Below are 18,688 nucleotides of genomic sequence, written 5' to 3'. Positions count from 1 at the left end.
TTAAATCTTAAATGCAGGGACCCTGTCATAACTGCAGGTGCAAGGCCTTGGTCGTGGGAAGCACTCAATATAATTGAATGCTAGTACATTCAAGCGGCATTGGCAGTTCACAGGCAAAAAAAAAAAAAAAAAAATTTATTCGCTTAATGACCCATTAAACCCATGGCCCCTGCTTCTGAATACGTTAGCCTGACTAAGAGAAGGAAAGGAATCCCATTCTATTGGGAAACGCGCATCTCGATGGGCCACAAACACCTTCTCACTGGGAGAAAGTATTGCCTCGCAGGTGAGACTCCAGCAAATTGGGATTTACTGTTAGACTAATAAAGACAAAAAATGGTGCTCGTGGTTATTACTGGGACCTAACCCCTTCTCTGCTAGCTGCGGGGTATGTCTCCTCAGAGATAGGCAACAAGTCGGCCATCTCTCCTGTTTTAGAGGGCCCTCCTTCCTCATCCTCAGAGTCTTCAGGCATTGGACAGAGGCAATGGAGAGGCTGTGGGATGTGGGAACACAGGTTTGTGATGGGTAAAGGAAGCCCATACTCTTGAGCAGCCTTCTCCCTGGACTTCTGAGTTTCTTGGGCAGTGAAAGAAGTTGGCAGCCGTTGACCTAGGCCTCGCTCAATCCGTGTACCTGCAAAAGAGGGTTTGGTCAGGCTGGAGGGATAGCTCAGCTGTTAAGAGCTGGTTACTATTCTTACAAAGGACCCAAGTTCCGAGTCCCAACTCCGATATCAGACGGCTTACAACTGTATCTCTGCATCTGGGAGGATGTGCATTCATATGCGTATACCCACAGATGCACAGACATACACATAATTTAAAATGAAAATAAATCTTTAAAAATAAGTAAGCCAGGCATGGTGGCACACAACTTTAATCCTAGCACTCGGGAGGCAGAGACAGGTGGATCTCTGTGAATTTGAAGCTGGCCTGGTCTACAGAGTGAGTTCCAGGACAGCTACGGATGTTATTCAGAGAAACCTTGTCTCGGAAAAAAATAAGTAAAAGGAGGGGCTGGACTGGTCATTACCCAACCCTGGTCCCAACTTACCAGAAATGGTGTTTTCTAGAAGAAAGCCCAAAAGACCCGCTAGAAAAATGGGTTCTGCCAGCAAAGAACGCAGGAACATATCCAAGGGGCTCCAGCCTACAAAGGATTGGGGGCCAGGCAGGAAGGTAACTGATACTGACCTAGGCAATGTGTCTTCCCTTTCAGACCTAAATTAAGTCTTGGACCAGGGACAGGTTTAACTAAGCCATCATTCCATCCCACTACAGTGTCCTGCTACAAACTCCCTTTCCCACACTCAGGCCCTTCCCATAGGATTCCTCTTAACACTGTGTTTTCTTTTTTTGCTTTTGTTTGTTTTTGTTGTTGTTCTTGTTGTTTCGAGACAGGGTTTCGCTGTAGTTCTGGAGCCTGTCCTGGAACTAGTTCTTGTAGACCAGGCTGATCTCGAACTCACAGAGATCCGCCTGCCTCTGCCTCTTGAGTGCTGGAATTAAAGGCGTGCACCACCACCGCCCGACAACACCATATTTTCTTTTTTTTTTTTTTTTGGTTTTTCGAGACAGGGTTTCTCTGTGGTTTTGGAGCCTGTCCTGGAACTAGTTCTTGTAGACCAGGCTGATCTCGAACTCACAGAGATCCGCCTGCCTCTGCCTCTTGAGTGCTGGGATTAAAAGCGTGCACCACCACCGCCCGACAACACCATATTTTCTAAGCACCCACATACCCTCTGGATTCCTGTTGTTCAAGGCTCCCTTTCTCTGGACAGTTTGGGATTAAAAAGCCCTGTCTCTTCCACTTCTGACCTTTGGTGCTCTAGCCTGAGCCTCAACGCTTCAGTCCTACAACACTTTGGGCCGGGTAATTTTGCTATGAGGAGATGTCCAGTGCATTAAAGGATGTCTACCAACCTCTCTAAGCACCGAATGCGCTCACTGGATGTAGTAGCGCATGCCTTTAATTCCAGCACTCAGGAGGCAGAGGCAAGAAGACTCTGAGTTCGAGGCCAGTCTGGTCTACAAATCAAGTTCCAAGACATCCTGGGTGGTTACACAGAAAAACTCTGTCTCAAAACAAGCAAACAAACAAAAAACAATCCTCTTTCTCCCATTTTGTGACATCAGAAAAAAAAGTCTCCAGACATGGCTCAATCTTCCACATGGAACAAAACTTGAAAACCACGGCTCTGGATAACCCACACTGTTTGTGGCTCTCAGGATACGCTACTTCTGTCTCATAATCCTATCCTTTATCTTTGTGGATGGTGGAAATGTGACCCAAGAATGACCTTATCAGCTATCCCTGTGGTTGACATCATAATCTTGTCACTTGGGAGTCTGAAGCAGGAGGATTGCCAAGAGTTTGAAGCCAGACAAGTTTCCAAAAGGAGACCTTGTCTCTCACACAGAGAAATGGCCTTTACCAAATAGGTTTAAGTTTTTCCACCCTCAAAGACCAATTCGGTTCCACTGAATCACCTCAGACAGAAGCTACTCTTGCCATTGAGAGCCATGGGTCCTTTGCTTTTGTTTTTCTCTGGGCCACTCTGTGTACCCCTGACCAGGCTGAAACCCACTGTGCAGACTACTGGCCTCAAACTCGCAGAGGTCCCACCAGCCGGGGTTTAAGGCATGGTCTGTCAGGCCCTCCTCTCAGCTCTTGTCTTAACCTTCTTGTCATGCCCCTGAACAAATCCCCAGAAGCTCTTTTGTGTCTTGACCTAGTTAGCTTTCTTTAAAAATTTTGTTTGAAGCCGGGCGGTGGTGGCGCACGCCTTTAATCCCAGCACTCGGGAGGCAGAGGCAGGCGGATCTCTGTGAGTTCGAGACCAGCCTGGTCTACAAGAGCTAGTTCCAGAACGGGCACCAAAAACTTCAGAGAAACCCTGTCTCGAAAAATCAAAAAAAAAAAAAAAATTTTGTTTGAGGGGAGGAGTTTTGTAACTGGCCAGCCTGAACTGTCAACTTGTTACTGCCTAGAGTCACCTGAGAGGAGAGTCCCAGCTGAGGAATTGCCTAGATTAGATTGGTTTGTGAGGAAGTCTGTGGGAGAATTGTCTTGACTGGTGATTAGTTTAGTAGGGCCTGGCCCACCATAGGCAGTACCATCCCTAGACAGGTGGTCTTAGACTGTATAAGAAGTTAGCTGAAGCCGGGCGGTGGTGGCGCACGCCTTTAATCCCAGCACTCGGGAGGCAGAGGCAGGCGGATCTCTGTGAGTTCGAGACCAGCCTGGTCTACAAGAGCTAGTTCCAGGACAGGCTCCAAAACCACAGAGAAACCCTGTCTCGAAAAACCAAAAAAAAAAAAAAAAAAAAAAAAAAAGAAGAAGTTAGCTGAGCATAAGACAGCATTCTCCATGGTACTGGCCGTGAAGTGAGTTCCTTGTTTGGAGGTAACGCTATGTAGATTAGCAAGCAGACCTGCCTTAAAGATTTTGCCTTGAGTTCCTGCCATGGCTTCCCTCCAGGATGGAATGTGGCCTGGAATAAGCCTTCCCCTGCTCCTGAGTTGCCTTCGATCTGATTGTTTTACCACAACAACAGAAATAAACCAAGACTCAAGAGCACAAAAGCAGGAGCATAGTGCTCAATGAATGTTTGTCAAATAAATGGATGAAGTATATACAAAATCTCATTGTGAGAACAAAAATTCAGAGAGCCTAAAGCAGTGGCTCCAACCTTCCTAATGCTGTGACCCTCATGTTGTGCTGACTCCCAACATAAATCTTATTTCTTTGTTTGTTTTTGTTTTTTTGAGACAAGGTTTCTCTGTAGCTTTGGAGCCTGTCCTGGAACTTGCTTTGTAGACCAGACTGGCCTAAAACTCACAGTGATTTGCTTGCCTCTGCCTCCCAAGTGCTGGGATTGAAGGCGTGCATCACCATCACCTGGCCCATAAATTATTTTCATTGTTACTTCATAACTGTAATTTTGCCACTGTCATAATGTAAATATCTGTGTTTTTTTTGTTGTTGTTGTTCTCTGTAGCTTTGGAGCCTGTCCTGGAACTAGCTCTTGTAGACCAGGCTGGCCTCAAACTCACAGAGATCTGCCTGCCTCTGCCTCCCGAGTGCTGGGATTAAAGGCGAGCGCCACCACCGCCCAGCAAATATCTGTGCTTTCTGATGGTCTTAGGCAACCACTATGGTCATTGGGGGTCATTCGACCCCGAAAGGAGCCATGACCTACAGGCTGAGAACCACTGATCTAAAGCCTCAATCCCACTCCTTTTTCTTCTTCACCCCACCTACCTGTGTTGAACTCTGGGGCTTCCCAGAGCCACCTTGGCAGAAGCAAGGCCATAAAGATGGAGAAGCCCACAATGAAGACATTTCGCCCAGAGTCAATGTCAGCCAGGTGGAAGCTGGAGAAGCCAGCAGACAGAACTACAGCCTGGGTCACTCCCAGTACCCCACCTGCCTCATACAGAAGAAAACACAGTGGTAGGAAGAGGGCAAAGCTCAGGGTTTGTAATGGGGAAAAATAACCACTAGGCTTGTTTGTGATTCATCAAGAAACTCAGTTGGGCTGAGAAAACAAGAGCATATGTCCATATCCATTCAGAGAAGCTATTTAGAAAGAAAGGGCACAGCTTAGCCAGCTGGTTGGGCCAAATAGTATTCTGATACCTCTCTTTGCATCTATTCACTCACCAAGCACGGGCAGTGGGATGTTGATGAATAACTGAGCCAGCCTTGGGGAGAGCCCAAGACCCACGCAGAATAGCCCCACCAGGTGGGCTACTTGCCGCGAACCAGTCTGCATGAAGAAGAGACACTAGAGAACACAGTCGACTCCTTGGACTGTACGAGATCTTTGCTTGGCCCACTTCATTCCAGCCTTCATATCCCAGCTTAAATGTGACCCTCCTAAGCATCCCAGCCATTCTACCCAAAGGTACCGCCTTTGCTCAGTCCATACACCACTGCTTTCATGACACTGTTTACTACCCTCAAACTATGCTATATACTTCCTTTTTATGAAGTCCCCAAGAGAGCAGGGTTTTCTCTGACTCATTCTTCAACTGTAATGAGCCTTGGCAGAGTTCCCAATTCACCTGATACACAGATTTCCTGTTTCTCTACATTCATAGCATTTTGTACTTCTAGGCACCTCCCTCAGTGAACTGCCTGACTGAGAGCTGGCCCAGCTGAAAGTCTATCAGTATGAGCTCCTGCCCTTGTACCTCCAGTCCCCTCAGTCCTGTCTCAGATCCACGTACCTGGAAAAGACTCACTGTGCCTACGTTAGGGAAGCTGGATGCAGTGCCCAGGGGGCTCCCCAGCAGCCCTGCCAGCACACTGCCCAGCCCCTCCAGGCTCAGCCCTCGACTGCAGGCGTGTGGTGGTGGAGGAGACAAATGCAACAGCTGGCCACACAGGGCATAGCAACCCAAGGAACTGGTGGAGGCTGCCAAAGCCATGGAGATGCCTGCAGCCAGGGCCCTGGGTGTCAATAAGGGCCAATCCCACTCACCTGAGGAAGAAGGAAGGAGTCATCTACAGACTCAAGCCTGGAGCATCCCTCTGCCTCTAAATGCCTGTACCACAAGATAATACTGTTGGGCAAAACCACTGAACTCTAAAGACCTTCTCTTCACTATGATCTACGAGGTCATCCTTGATCTCAGACTCTCAGTTCTGTTCCTAGTCTCATTCCTTATCACATTCCACCTTACTTCAAACACATTAGCTTTGTTTTAGGGACTGGACTTGCTGTGTTCCTGGCAACCACAGGGCCCTTTCATATGCTGTTTACCTAGTACACTCCTGAGTCCTGTTTACCTACTGTCTCCTGTATCCTGTCCAGCTAGCGCCTACTCTCCCCACCTCTTACATCTCATCTCACTTCTTCAAGGGTTATTTCTCCCACCACATTCAAGTGTGGTGATGCATCCCCGTAATTACAACACACACAAAGTACAGGGAGTTTAAGGCCATCCTTGACTACAAGGCAAGTTCAAGGTCAATTTAGACTACATGAGATCCTATCTCAAAAAAGGGGAGGATATAAGAATTGGGGCATGGGGAGAAGTGCTGTGAGATGCTCTCTTCTGGACATGACATGACGATTGCACTCATGAGCTCACAGCGGCTACCGCTACCTGCACAAGACCCGTACAAGAACAAGCCACTCGAGACCCAAACATGGAAGCAAGAGTGCGGTAAAAGTTCATGAGGCTTCACCCCGGCTGAGGAGCTAGGTGATAGCTGCCGGGGAAGGGGCAGTCCTTTTTCTTCAGAGGTGTGGACCTTAGTAGGTTGCCCTTGCTCCAGCAGATGGCTCCACACCCATGCACAGACAGGCAGCACTAATCAGACTCAGTGAATCATTTTTCTGAAGGACATGAAGATGGGATGGGGATATGTTGGAGGCAGTGGGAAAAAAGGCTGGATATGATCAAGATGTATTGTATACATGTATGAAACATGTCAAGAAATAATTTAAAATATATTTAAAAAGAACACATTTTTTTTCCAAGACAGGGTTTCTCTGTACAGCTTTGGAGCCTGTCCTGGAACTAGCTCTTGTAGACTAGGTTGGCTTTGCACTCACAGAGATCCGCCTGCATCTGCCTCCTAAGTGCTGAGGTTAAAGGTGTGTGTCACCACTGCCTGACCTAAAAAGAACACTTCTAAAAAGAAAAAAATCTAAACAACAACAACAACAAAACAAAAAACAATAACAAAAAAAAGTTCTCTCAACCCCTTTAATAGTATCAAATTTTCTCTTACTACAAATCCTAGTTAAATTTACAATGATAATTTTAGATTTACTTAAATATATATTTACAATATATATATTGCCAGCTCCATGAAGCAGACATTATTACTCCTGTATTCATCACTATGCCTACCATGTGCTGAACAGGCCATTATTAAGCTGTTAATGAAGGGGGCTGATGTGGAGTTCAGTGTAAAGCCCTTGCTGAGCATGCAAGTATGCACAAGGTTCTAAACTGATGGGCCCCTACCATTATGACAAATAAACATGAATGACAAAATTTCACATAGGCTGACTCCAAGGCAATAACTCTACAGTTACCAACAGAAATGTCCACGGGGGCTGATAATGTAAACTTGCTAATTGGTCAGCGATCTCAAGAGTAAGCAGAGGGATGGAGAGTAAGTGTATATGGTATAATGTCTCCTGACACTGACCCAAATAATACACCTGCAGTGAAATGGGGGCAACTCCTCAAGTGGGTAGTTTCTCCACCTGTGTTTTAAGAAAATACAGATTTAATTCAGAAGTGAGAGGTGAGTTCCAAGAAAATACAGATTTAATTCAGAAGTGAGAGGTGAGTTCCATTAAATCTTTTATGTGACTTTTTTTTTTTTTTTTTTGAGACAGGGTCTCATGAAGCCCAGGCTGGCCTCAAACTTGACACGTAGCTGTGGATGACCTTGAATTCCTGATCCTCCTGCCTCCACTTCTCCCAAGTATTGGGATTACAGATATGTGCTATTTCACCTGGCTGAAGTCTATTAAGTTGTGAGTTCAAAGAAACAGAAACCTTTATTTTGATCAAGAGAATGGGAACATAGGAGAAAACCTACCTGGGTGAGGCAGCCAAAACCATGGTGCCTCAGTGGGGTCAGACAGCTGTAGGGGGGTAACACTCAGACCCAGAAGGGCAGAGATGATCCACACACAGGCCACAGGGGTAAGCACCTGAAGGACAACACTGAGATGGAAAAGAGTTCCCTCCTCCCCCAGAACCTTCTGAAACTCAGAAGTCGGAGACCAAAGGAACATTCCATGTCAATCCCACACACTTTTTCCACTTTGATGGTCTTATATATATGTGTATATATACATATATACACATACACATATATATTTTATATTTTGAGATAGGGTCTATGTAGCCCTGACTATCCTGTAACTCTCTATGTAGACCAGGCTAGCCTCAAACTTACAGAAATCTTCCTGCCTCTGCCTCCCAAGTGCTAGAATTAAAGGCGTGCACCATCATGCTTGGTTCAGCTATTTTATTTGTTTGAGGTGCAGGCTTAAAGGCCATACGAGGGACTTGGCTTCTGGAGCAGGAGTTACATGCAGTCATGAGCCACCCACATATGTGCTGGGAGCCAAACTGGGGTCCTCCAGAAGAGCAGCAATGTCTTATGTTTATTGTCCATGTATTTGAGGCTGGGCTAAAACTTCCTATATAGCAGAACTTGAACTCCTGAGTCCTTCTGCCTCCCCCTGCCCAGCGTGGAATCACCGGTGTGTGCCACCTCACCTGGCTATGTGCATCAGTTAGCCCTTCTCGCTCCATCTGCCCAGAGCCCCCACGTACCGAAAGGAGTCGGAAGACAGGAATATAGATGTGAGTTGAGGAAGTTGAAGCTGGCCTCCAGGAGCACAGGGATACCTGGCAGGAACCCAGGTGCTGAGAACAGATCACCATGAGCAGGATGAGTCTAGGAAAGAGAAGGAGCTCTGTGGGTCAGAAGCATCAGAACCCTGAAGGATGGCAATGCCGGGGAGCAGAGTATCACAGGACGTCCCAGGGAAGAAGCTGCTCATGGAGGGGTAGGGAGGTACTGAGGTACCATAGCATGGGACTATGAATATCAGAGAGACCGAGGGAATTAAAGGAAAGGCTTGGATCCCAAATCTAAAACCTGCTATCCCTGCCCAGGTGGCTATGGAATCTAATAAGGCAGAAGCTCTGTCTGTCCTCCCCAAGTCTGCACACCCATTGGGTACCATCTCACACCTGTCAGGACTCACTTACAGCAAGGCCAGGCCCCAGTGGGCGGAACAGAACTGGGCCACCTCCTTGTGGGCAGAGAGCCCTGCTACAACCAGGCTGGGTGCCAGCACCAGTGGTCCACAGTAGGGAAAAACACGGCCAGGCAACCCTAGAAGTCCTATTGTGCCCTGCAGCAGCCCGGATACCACCACTGCCCCTGACACCTGATGGAAGAGAGGAGAGGAGAGGATGGGTAGAAGACGTTCTGCTCAATCAAGTTTACTTCAGTCTGGAATTTCTTTTTTTAAAATCATTTATTTACTTTATTTCATTGGCATTGGTATTTTGCCTACTTGTATGTCTGTGTGAGGGTCCTGGGGTTAGAGACATTTGTTAGCTGCCATGTGGGTGCTGGGAATGGAACCCGGGTCCTCTGGAAGAGCAGTCAGTGCTCTTAACTGCTGAGCCATCTCTCCAACCCCAACCTGGGATTTCTAACGAATTCCAAGGACAGGCTTCTGCCTTGCTCCTTCCCGGTGGCATTAGTGTCTGCACAATGGAAACGCGGGTGTCTCCACCTGGGATCACCCCGTCCTTCTGCTGTCTTTTTCCAGGCACTCACCTCTCGGAGAGAAGTGTTCCAGAGCTCCAGGCCATGGCAGCTTGACAAACTACACAGATGCAGTGAGAGGGAGGCTGAAAGTTTGGGGTACAGAGAGGTATAAAGGGAATAGAGACTCAGTGCTTTCCTGGGCTGATGCCTGGTATGACCCCCAAGACCTCTCTCTCTACAATACCCGGCAAGCTCTAGCACATACTTCTGCCACTAGCCTGTCTTTACTCTGTACTCACCGTTTCCAGGGGTCTTGGTGGTCAGAGATGGCTTCTGGTTTGTCAGCACCAGTGCAGGGATAAGGAATTCTAAGGATGGAGCCTGGACTAGAGGCAGCCTGTAGGAACGGCAGCCCCAACAGGTTTGGAAATGTGGCAGTCAACAGGGTTCCCTTGTCTCTTCCCTCTCTCAAAGGAGTTCCCCTCACCTGCTGCCCATCCAAGTTTGCAGGACTGTAGACACACCACAGGAAAAGAAACTGGAAGCCAGAAGCTGAGCAGGTGAGTATGAGAGCCCCCCTGGGGGAAGGCTGTGAAGCAGCAGCAGGTGGGAGGCAGAGAGCAGAGATGCCAGAACCAGGAAATGCTGGAGAGAGGAGTGCAGAGGGGCAGGCTTCAGAAATAACCATCTGTAGGTTTCTTGTGACTCATTGACTCCCTCCAAATACCAATTTCAACCAACTTCTGCACCTTTACCTCCTACCTGTAGAGCCAGAAGACAGCTGAGGACCCAGGTGGAAGGCCCACATCGAGAGGCCCATGAGTGGGAGGAGGGATTCTGAAGAGAGGGCAGCAGTGGTGGCCCGGGAGCAGGGGCATCCTGCGAGCCCACAGCTAAGAGTGGAACGGGATGGAGAGGTGATCGGCTCATGCTTCCTGGCTGGATTGTGTCTTGGCTGCCCCGGGATAGTTGAGTAAAGAAAGCGGTCAGAGAGTGGGTGGAGTGCACTGACTGTCGCGGGAGGGGGTGGGAGTGTCAACGAAGCGGAGAGAGAAATAAGGGCTTGGGAGCAGGACAGGGCTCTTTCACCTTTGCCCAGCTCTTGAGCAAGTTCCATCAGCCATTAACCTAGCAGCTGAGTTCTGGACCCCTCCCTCAAGAATTTTCACCCATGCCCCTGCTTCTACCAGGCTCTGAAATGGAGGGTTAGGGTTAGGGGAGACCTATCAGAATAGCCTGAAGAGATTAGATTTTGCAAACTCTCCTCTCACCATCAGCATTCAGCAGCATCTATTAGGTACACATTCTTCAACCAAACAAGACGTGCCCACATCCCATAGGACAATGACCACTACATATAACACACTCACTGTAAAGCAAGAGTAATTAATAGTAATGTGTATTTCAAAACGTGAAAGCTTGGACACAAATAAACCAGAAGGCAATGGAACAGTCTGCTGCCCATGACCATAAATAGGGTCACTGTGGATGAGATAGCTACCTGCCAGCCAATGACATTTACTGGTAATTCAGATGCCATAAGCAGTATTGACATCGGCAACCTGGTTTTCTAAAATAGTAAGCAAACTTTTGGTAAAATATTGAACAAAGTATACATTTACTTTACATGGAAATATAGTTCCATAAAAATTGAGTTTATTTTTTTTTTGATTTTTGAGATTATTATTTTTGCCTTCCCTTTCCTCCCTCAAAACCATACCATATACCCCCTCCATCTCATTCTTCAAATTCATGTCCCTTTTTTCACTGTTACTACATGGATATATCATTCTTCAAATTCATGTCCCTTTTTTCACTGTTACCACATGGATATATATACATACACATATGTATTACTAACTATAACCTACTCAGTTTGTATGTTACTCATACTTCCAGAGCTGACCATTTGGTACTGAGGAAGACTTACTCCACTCCCAGCATCCCTTTGTTGCATTTAATTCTTTGTGGGTTGAGTCCTCAGGTTGTTTTTTTTTTTTTTCCAAAATGCACAAAAATGTCTCATTTGCACTTAAAAAAATAACTTTAGAATCGGCGAGGTGTTGTGGCACATGCCTGTATTCCAACACTCTAAAGACAGATGTGAGTGGAAAGCAAGTTCCATATCAGCCTGGACCTCACGAGACAATTTCCAGTGGCTAACTCCATTTTTAATAGGCGCTAACAGGATTTTATATGCACAATGACGTCTTGGAAACTTCATGGTAAAGGTTTTAAGTCCTTTAGGGAGTCTAGTATCCCACTCAAACTGAACAAATGCCAGTAGCATTCCCAAAGACTATACCCCCCCCCAAAAAAAGCCAGTTGGCAGTGGTGCACGCCTTTAATCCCAGCACTCAGGAGGCAGAGGCAGGTGGATCTCTGTGAGTTCGAGGCCAGCCTGGTCTACAAGAGCTAGTTCCAGGACAGCCTCCAAAGCTACAGAGAAACCCTGTCTTGAAAAACAACAACAACAACAACAAAAAAGTGTATATCACAATGACCCTTGGGGAACCCACCATCCCACTGATCTTACTCCTACCCCCAACTCCCTACATGATCTTTGGCAGTCAGTTAGCAGTCCAAATACACCACAGATTGTTCTTCCATTGATGACCCAGCTCTGGTTCTTCAACATCAGCTAATTCCATGAGTCACCTTGAAGAGGTCAGTAGGGCTTGCATTCTAGGAGCTAGGAGCTCAAGTGGACATGTTTTGATACGTAAGGATTCACAAAGCTGGTACCCACCCAGGATATGTAACAACAGACAAGGCCTTCCCAGGCCTGGGGCAGTCACTGCTTGTATCTCATGGTAGGCCACATCCCCCAATTTCAGGGCCTCCAAGGTAGTAGTGGCAGGGATGCAGGAACAGGATGGAGCCTCTGACTTGGGATGGAGCCTCTGACTTGGGAGGCAGGTAAGAGAAGATCCTCAAAGGATAATGCAGAAGGAAAAGGCCAGGCCATGCAACAGAAACTGTTTATTGAAACCTCAGTTCTACAAAAGCGTGAAAAACTCATACAAAGCAGTGGTGCCCAGAGAGCCTGTAAAGAGAACACCTAGAAAAGAACCGGTCAAGTGGGGAGTCTTGGAGCAGGATGCTAAGACTGGAAGACAAAAGGATAAGGTTGAAGGACCCAGAAATCCCTGGTTGTGACAACTACATCCAAGGGACAAGTGTGGCAAGCTTCCTGCCTCAGGACGCCTTCCCTCAGCAGCTTCCATCTCAGGGCCATCCGCCCCTGGTTTTCCTGCCCCAGGGACATCACACGAGCAGAACCACATGAACGCTTCCTTCCTCTCATCCACTTCCCACACCTCCCACCTTTACCTTTCCATCTTTGGAAACTCAAAAGCAAGTCTACTCCCCCAGGCTTGGGAAGGCAGAAAGATAGGAGCTTTTATGTCATTGGTGACATGCCCCTGGTCACTGAGCTGAAACTGTCCCAGGCACGATCAGAGTTCTAGCCTACTAGCCGGCCTCTGAGGTCTGGGAGGATGAATGACCTTGCTTTGCCCCATAATCTCTTGTGCTCCTACCCAGGAGGACAGGGGACCAGCCAAAGACCCAGAGAGGTAGCAAAAATCTAAATCAAGTTTTCCTCTTCCAGGTTCTTAGGGAGTCCCAGACCCTCTTTTAATGCACTCCTTAGAACTCTACCTAGCCTGGGAAAATAAAAGACTTGAGCCGGGCCAGCTCCATGACACTAAATAGAGAACATTGCTGGGGTTGGAGGAATGGAGGGGCTGCTGGGCTCCAGAGCCAGGGTGGGGCCAGGCCATGGGTGTGGTAAAAGGGCCGTGAAGGACCAATAGACACCGTATGGTTAGGCTGGTGGCAGGCATGGCAGTTTTGGGTGTTTCTCTGGAACTTCTGGCAAAGGGGGCATTTGTGGAGAGGAGTAGGCGGGACAGGAGGGTCTGGGGGAGATACTGGAAGGGGTGTCAGTGAGGCCAGAAGACTGCCCCACAGGGGCAGCAACTCTACATTGCCTTCTGGGCAGCTGGAGACATTAGTCAGGCACTGTGGCACAGGGGAAGGTATGCAAGGCTGCAAGAGGCCTTTAGAAACCAGTCTGAAGTCAGGAGGACCTGGTGAGGGGCTGCAGGACAGCCCCAAGGACTGATGTATTACAGCCACTGATGCCACAGCTAGGGCCACACTGCTCACATATGCCACGGCTAACAGGCAGGACAGCTGTAAGAGAGAAGATAAGAAAACCGCAGGCTGTTGACTATCTTTATTCCTACTCCCAGTCGCTCACACTGAAGCTCTCTGTAACTCCCTCTGTCTCCCCTGTTCTCCCATCTACTCTCAAACTTCTTCCAAGCCTTTCAGAATTTGCTTTCCAATACACACACGCATGCTCGTGGGAGCCTCCTCAGGTCCCTCTCCTTCATACCCCCTTCTCACCTTTACCAGTCGCTGGCAGAGGGAGCCCAGAGACAGCTGCCACGCTGGCTGTTCCAGCAGCACACACAGGTCTGTGTAGGTGTACCAGCCCCGCCGACGTCCTTGCTGCTCAGCCACACTAGTATGGAGAAGAGACCAGGGGTTAGGGACTCTGCACCGAGCCCAGGGGCACCCAGGACCCATCAGAAGACACTAAGGAGCTGATCAAATACACAAATGCCCAGGCTACCCATGATCCAGAAGATGAGGTTAAGACACAAACTTCAAACAAGCTGCTACCGCCACTGAAGGAAGGCAGAAAAGTTAGGCGACAACCACTCTGAGCAATTCTCTTTCTCTTCTTTCTCCCGGTTACTCAGATCTCATTTCTAGCTCCTATGGCACTGGCCAATGCCTCTAAATGCCTCAAATCCCTCTTATCAATTTCTAGAACTCACCAGCTCTCCAGCCAATTCAGCACCTCAAAGATCTCCCGAGGATCAGTATAGAGACGCCAATCCTGTGTGCAAGAAGAAGAAAGACGGGCATGGTAGCTCATCCCTATGATCCCAGTACTTGGGAGGCTGAAGCAAAAGTATCGCTGCAAGTTATAGGCCAGCCTGGGCTACATAGTGAGTTCTAGGCCAGCCTGGGTCAAAGGAAAGTCGCTAATTACTATTCGAAGAGCTTGTGTATATTCTATCACGCCATCACCACCTACCTGACCTTGAATTAATTATCCCTGCTACAAAGTACAAAGGGAGAAAATAAACCCAAGATTGGTCAGTGTCCACAGGGAGCTCAAAGTCTAAGACAGAAAGAATTTGAAAGCAAATATTCAGAGGTCAACACTACATACAGGCTCTGCCTCCGAGTGTGCCCTGAAGGAAGAGGGTGAGATGCTACTTGTGGGCTCACTGTTCAGGAGCCTGTAAACTAGTCCTGAATGGACAGGAAAGGAAGACCCTGCCAAGAAGACACAAGAAGGACAGACATGCAAAGTCAGGTGGTGGTGGCACACGCCTTTAATCCCAGCACTCGGGAGGCAGAGGCAGGCGGATCTCTGGGAGTTCGAGGCCAGCCTGGTCTACAAGAGCTAGTTCTGGGACAGGCACCAAAGCTACAGAGAAACCCTGTCTCGAAAAACCAAAAAAAAAAAAACAGTCTAATTTAAAACTTTCTTATTAAGAGACAGGATCTGACTATGAAGCCCTGACAATCCTGAAATGGACCAGGCTGGTCTCAAACCCACAGAGATCTACCTGGGATTAAAGACATGCTCAAGCATACCGGGCAGAAAAAAATTAGATGAAGGTTGACAACTACCTTAGCTATGAAAGACCTTATACACAAGCATGAGAAACTGAGATCCCCAGAACCCACATAAAAGGAGTGCGCATGACATGTACACACACACACACACACACAGAGAACACAACAGAAAGCTGAGAGAGAACAAAGAATGAAGGAACGAAAAGACAGATAAGAGCCACTCACCATGGCACTCAGGAAGCCCCTTTCCAAGGCATTGAGAGCAGGCACAGCCACTCCCCCAGCAGCTCCCCATTCATCATTGAAGACCTCCTCTTCCTCCCCTTCATCATAAAGGTATTTACTGGCCACCATCTGTAGAGAAGCCAGAAGTGGCATCAGTAGGGCTCATAGCTGGTGCCTGGCTCACTAGGGAGGTAAAAGGAGGGGCCCCTCACCATGGAGATCAGAAACAAGTCAGAAGACGACACGTGCTGCAGGTAGTCGGGGTTTCGGTGCCGGAGCCGCTCAATGTACACAAGAGCTAACATCATCGCACAGGGGGAGATACAAGCCTCCCTGGGAGGTGGAAAGGACCAGTAATTAAACCCAAGGGTCCTTCGGCTCCTGAAAGGCTCAAGATGCTCATCTCTGTCTTTACACTTTTTTTTTTCTTTTGGTTTTTCGAGACAGGGTTTCTCTGTGGCTTTGGAGCCCGTCCTGGAACTACTCTGTAGACCAGGCTGGCCTCGAACTCACAGAGATCCGCCTGCCTCTGCCTCCCGAGTGCTGGGATTAAAGGCGTGCACCACCATCGCCCGGCTACACTTTTTTTTAAGAGACAAAAGCAACCTGTGCGTGGGTGCACGCTCTCCCCCCCCCCCCCAATCCCAGGCTCACCGGGACACATGAGCTACATATTTCTTCTGGAGTCGACGAATAGGACTGGGTGCTGCCTTCTGAAGAAGTTCCACAGTAATGTCTGCAGGAGAGAAGGGAGCAGAATAGTCAACCCCGCCCCCCAAACATACACACCAGTCCCCACAACTGTCAAGGAAGACCTAGGTCTGTAGTATCTGAGGCCTTGAGGACATGGCAGTCACAGAAAATGAGAGATCAAATTCTCCTAAGCTGGAAGGGCATGGTGAAATGTGCCTGTAATCCCACAGGTGACTAGATTACTGCATGGCTAGCCTGATCTACAGAGAGTTCCAGGTTAGTCGGATCTATGTAATAAGACACTGCCTCTGCCTCAACCCTTCAGCCCTGGGTTTCCCCACCTTGCCCTTCCCCCAATTCTAAGTAGATAAAAGCACATTCCAGTAGAAAAGGCTCTTCTGTTGAGTTATTCATGTTTATCTTTCACTAATGTTTTTCTTCTTCTTCTTTTTTTTTTTTTTTTTTTGTTTTTTTCGAGACAGGGTTTCTCTGTAGCTTTGGAGCATGTCCTGGAAATAGCTCTTGTAAACCAGGCTGGCCTCGAACTCACAGAGATCCGCCTGCCTCTAGGATTAAAGGCGTGCGCCACCACCACCCAGCCACTAATGTTCTAATAAGCGTGCTTTGTTTACTTGGGAGACATACAGCAAATATAATTAGAAAACTTAAGTTCTGACCTTTAAATCAAAAGGGGAAGCAGGACTTGAGGTATAGTTCTATGATAACATACTTGCCTAGCATATACAAGGCCCTAAAAATAAGTGACTGCAATTTATGAGCTGTTTTTACTCACGTGGGCTAAAGAATGTGAAACGCGGCCTGCATTGTCAAACCAAGTACCAACTGGGCTAGTTATGAGACACAGTGCAGCTCAGAGGGAAAACGTCAAGGCATTTGGGTGACTACTAACAACCCTGCCCTCAAAGTTCTTACATGCGCACACACACACACACACACACACACACACACACACACACACAGCCTAACCTGCCACGGGGCTGGAGAGTTCCTCCAGGCTGCAGTCTGTATCCCAGTCCCAGCCATAATAGAGCCTCCTTCGGATTCGAGCACTCAGTTTCTGGTGTCCTGGAAGGAACTGAAACAGGGCCAGTGATGGAGGGTAAAGGACAAGGAAGGGCTTGGTGGAAGTCCTGAGTTGGGAATGGAAGGCTGTGAAGGGCAGCAAGTTGGCTTTGCTGCCACTCGGCCTATGCCCCACCCAGCTCCGCGTTCCCAGGGTCATTTGCTTATGGCACCCTAGTTCGGTTCTCATGAAGGGGAAACAGACGCCCTGTCATCACTGAGGGCTCCCAGGAGAAGACTCGAAACCAGATGGACCCCAGTCTAATCGCCCACCCCTTCCTATAACCTAAGGGTTTGCCTCCAGGCCCAAGTGGCCCGGGCCTCGAGTAAGCATTGCCCTCAATAGCCACCCGATTCCGGGAATGGCAAGTAAGAGAGTTCCCATTCCGCTCGGGTCCAGAGGGTAACGCCCCGGAATCCCGACTCCCAGCTTGGGGGGCGGGGGGAGCTAAGGACAGACGGACTGTGCGCTCACCGTGAAGTCCTGGAAACCGGTAAGGGAAAACGTGCCTTCTTCGTCCAGAAGGAGCCCAGCCAGATCCATCTTGCCGTCAGCCGCCACCCTGTGAAGGTGGAAGGGGGAGGAAAGGAACAGTAAGTGGCGGACAGAGCCGTCCTCCCCCGTTGGCCCACCTGCCCGCCTCTCCCGAGAGGGCCACCGCCCCGGTCCGCGCAGTCTCCTCCCCTGTTGCCGGCAGCCGCAGGACGCCTCTTCCTGTTCCGCGAGCGACTGGGCCTCCCGGCGCCCGACAATCCGTGCGGCGCTCACCAGGCGGAGTAAGAAGAGGTCCCAGGGCCAGAAGTGTTCTCAGCCCGCGGTGCGTCTGCCTGGCGTTTACAAGCGGCGGGCTGTGTCGCCGGCGAGTCAGCCCGCCGGGGGAGGAAGTGCCGCCCGGGGCCAGCCTCCCGCCCAGAGCCTCGGGTCTCTGGGGCCCCCAAGCACCGGGGTCTGAGTTTTGGATTACAGTTCCCTGGGGCCCGGGACACACCAAGGGTGAACGAGCTGGCCAGACCTTGTGGTAGTGGTGCAGATATCAACGAGACTAACGTAAGAGGTGACAGACGAGTTGTTTCCCGGGCTTTAGTAGGGAAATATGCACGCGCTCAGCAATGCACAAGAAAGATGAACACGAAACTTACCCGTAGGAGAACTGTGGACAAGATGGAAGGAAATCTGTTGAACCTTTATGCCCCTTAGGAGTTTAAAACTGTAAAAGTCGAATGCATACTGTGTTTTGTAGGGTTACTCTAGCAATTAAATGATTCTCAAAAGATATGAAGCCTCAAAGGGCGATGTTAACAAGTCTCCCAAAAGTATACAGCATCTAAATGAGGTTTTATTTTCAAAAACGCCTTCCACCCAATCTGCCGGTGAAAGATTTGGGGGAAGAAAGAGCGTCGACGCTCGGAGTAGGAAAAAAAAAACAACTTTTCTAAGTTGGTCAGGCTGCTTTTAAGTCATTGAGGTCACGCGCTGGTGTTTGTTTATCCTCTGAGGGGAGGGGACTGGAGGCGACGAGGATTGAGTAATGGGAATGCCGCGCCCTTCCCGAGCCGAAAGAGATCCTAGCCGGGATCCTGGGCGCCTGGACGCCCACTTCCTCCGGGCGGAGTCGCAGGGGAGACACGGGTCGCCAGCAGCTTCCCCAGCCGCCCTGACAACACGCGGAGAAGACAGCAGGCAGCGTAGCCTCAACAGCCGCCCCGGGTCACTGCTCCAGCAGCCTGGAAGCACACCTGCGTGGGT

At 48.9% G+C, this 18,688-nt stretch overlaps 2 protein-coding genes across 6 annotated transcripts; both read right to left on the bottom strand.

Annotated features, from left to right (window-relative positions):
* Positions 1-352: 352 nt before the first annotated feature.
* On the bottom strand, positions 353-10,203 carry Slc23a3 (solute carrier family 23 member 3). 3 transcript variants are annotated; one of them, XM_057762792.1, is made up of 12 exons: positions 10,036-10,203; positions 9,761-9,918; positions 9,552-9,670; positions 9,343-9,416; positions 8,763-8,944; positions 8,322-8,445; positions 7,576-7,690; positions 5,238-5,491; positions 4,669-4,774; positions 4,267-4,431; positions 1,057-1,152; positions 353-636 (listed from the first exon to the last, which is right to left on the bottom strand). In XM_057762792.1, exons 1-12 carry the CDS (start codon positions 10,201-10,203, stop codon positions 353-355), a joined length of 1,845 nt encoding a protein of 614 aa, XP_057618775.1. The 3 variants fall into 3 exon arrangements, with proteins under 3 accessions (XP_057618775.1, XP_057618776.1, XP_057618777.1); XM_057762793.1 differs by having other exon boundaries at positions 9,573-9,670; XM_057762794.1 differs by lacking the exon at positions 5,238-5,491 and adding an exon at positions 8,183-8,185 and having other exon boundaries at positions 7,576-7,621; positions 8,322-8,414; positions 9,573-9,670.
* A 2,033-nt stretch (positions 10,204-12,236) lies between these two features.
* On the bottom strand, positions 12,237-18,623 carry Cnppd1 (cyclin Pas1/PHO80 domain containing 1). Of its 3 annotated transcripts, XM_057758144.1 has the most exons (10): positions 18,082-18,623; positions 17,711-17,769; positions 17,417-17,504; positions 16,846-16,954; positions 15,820-15,901; positions 15,378-15,498; positions 15,166-15,294; positions 14,127-14,188; positions 13,690-13,807; positions 12,237-13,473 (listed from the first exon to the last, which is right to left on the bottom strand). In XM_057758144.1, exons 3-10 carry the CDS (start codon positions 17,483-17,485, stop codon positions 12,937-12,939), a joined length of 1,227 nt encoding a protein of 408 aa, XP_057614127.1. In that variant the 5' UTR covers positions 17,486-17,504; positions 17,711-17,769; positions 18,082-18,623; the 3' UTR covers positions 12,237-12,936. The 3 variants fall into 3 exon arrangements, with proteins under 3 accessions (XP_057614127.1, XP_057614108.1, XP_057614116.1); XM_057758125.1 differs by having other exon boundaries at positions 17,417-17,769; positions 18,082-18,622; XM_057758133.1 differs by lacking the exon at positions 17,711-17,769 and having other exon boundaries at positions 18,082-18,622.
* Positions 18,624-18,688: the final 65 nt, after the last annotated feature.

Source organism: Chionomys nivalis, chromosome 2, assembly GCF_950005125.1.
Source record: "Chionomys nivalis chromosome 2, mChiNiv1.1, whole genome shotgun sequence".
Classification (NCBI taxonomy): domain Eukaryota; kingdom Metazoa; phylum Chordata; class Mammalia; order Rodentia; family Cricetidae; genus Chionomys; species Chionomys nivalis.
Note: the sequence above shows the minus strand (reverse complement) of the source record. Positions and strands in the feature narration are given on the sequence as shown.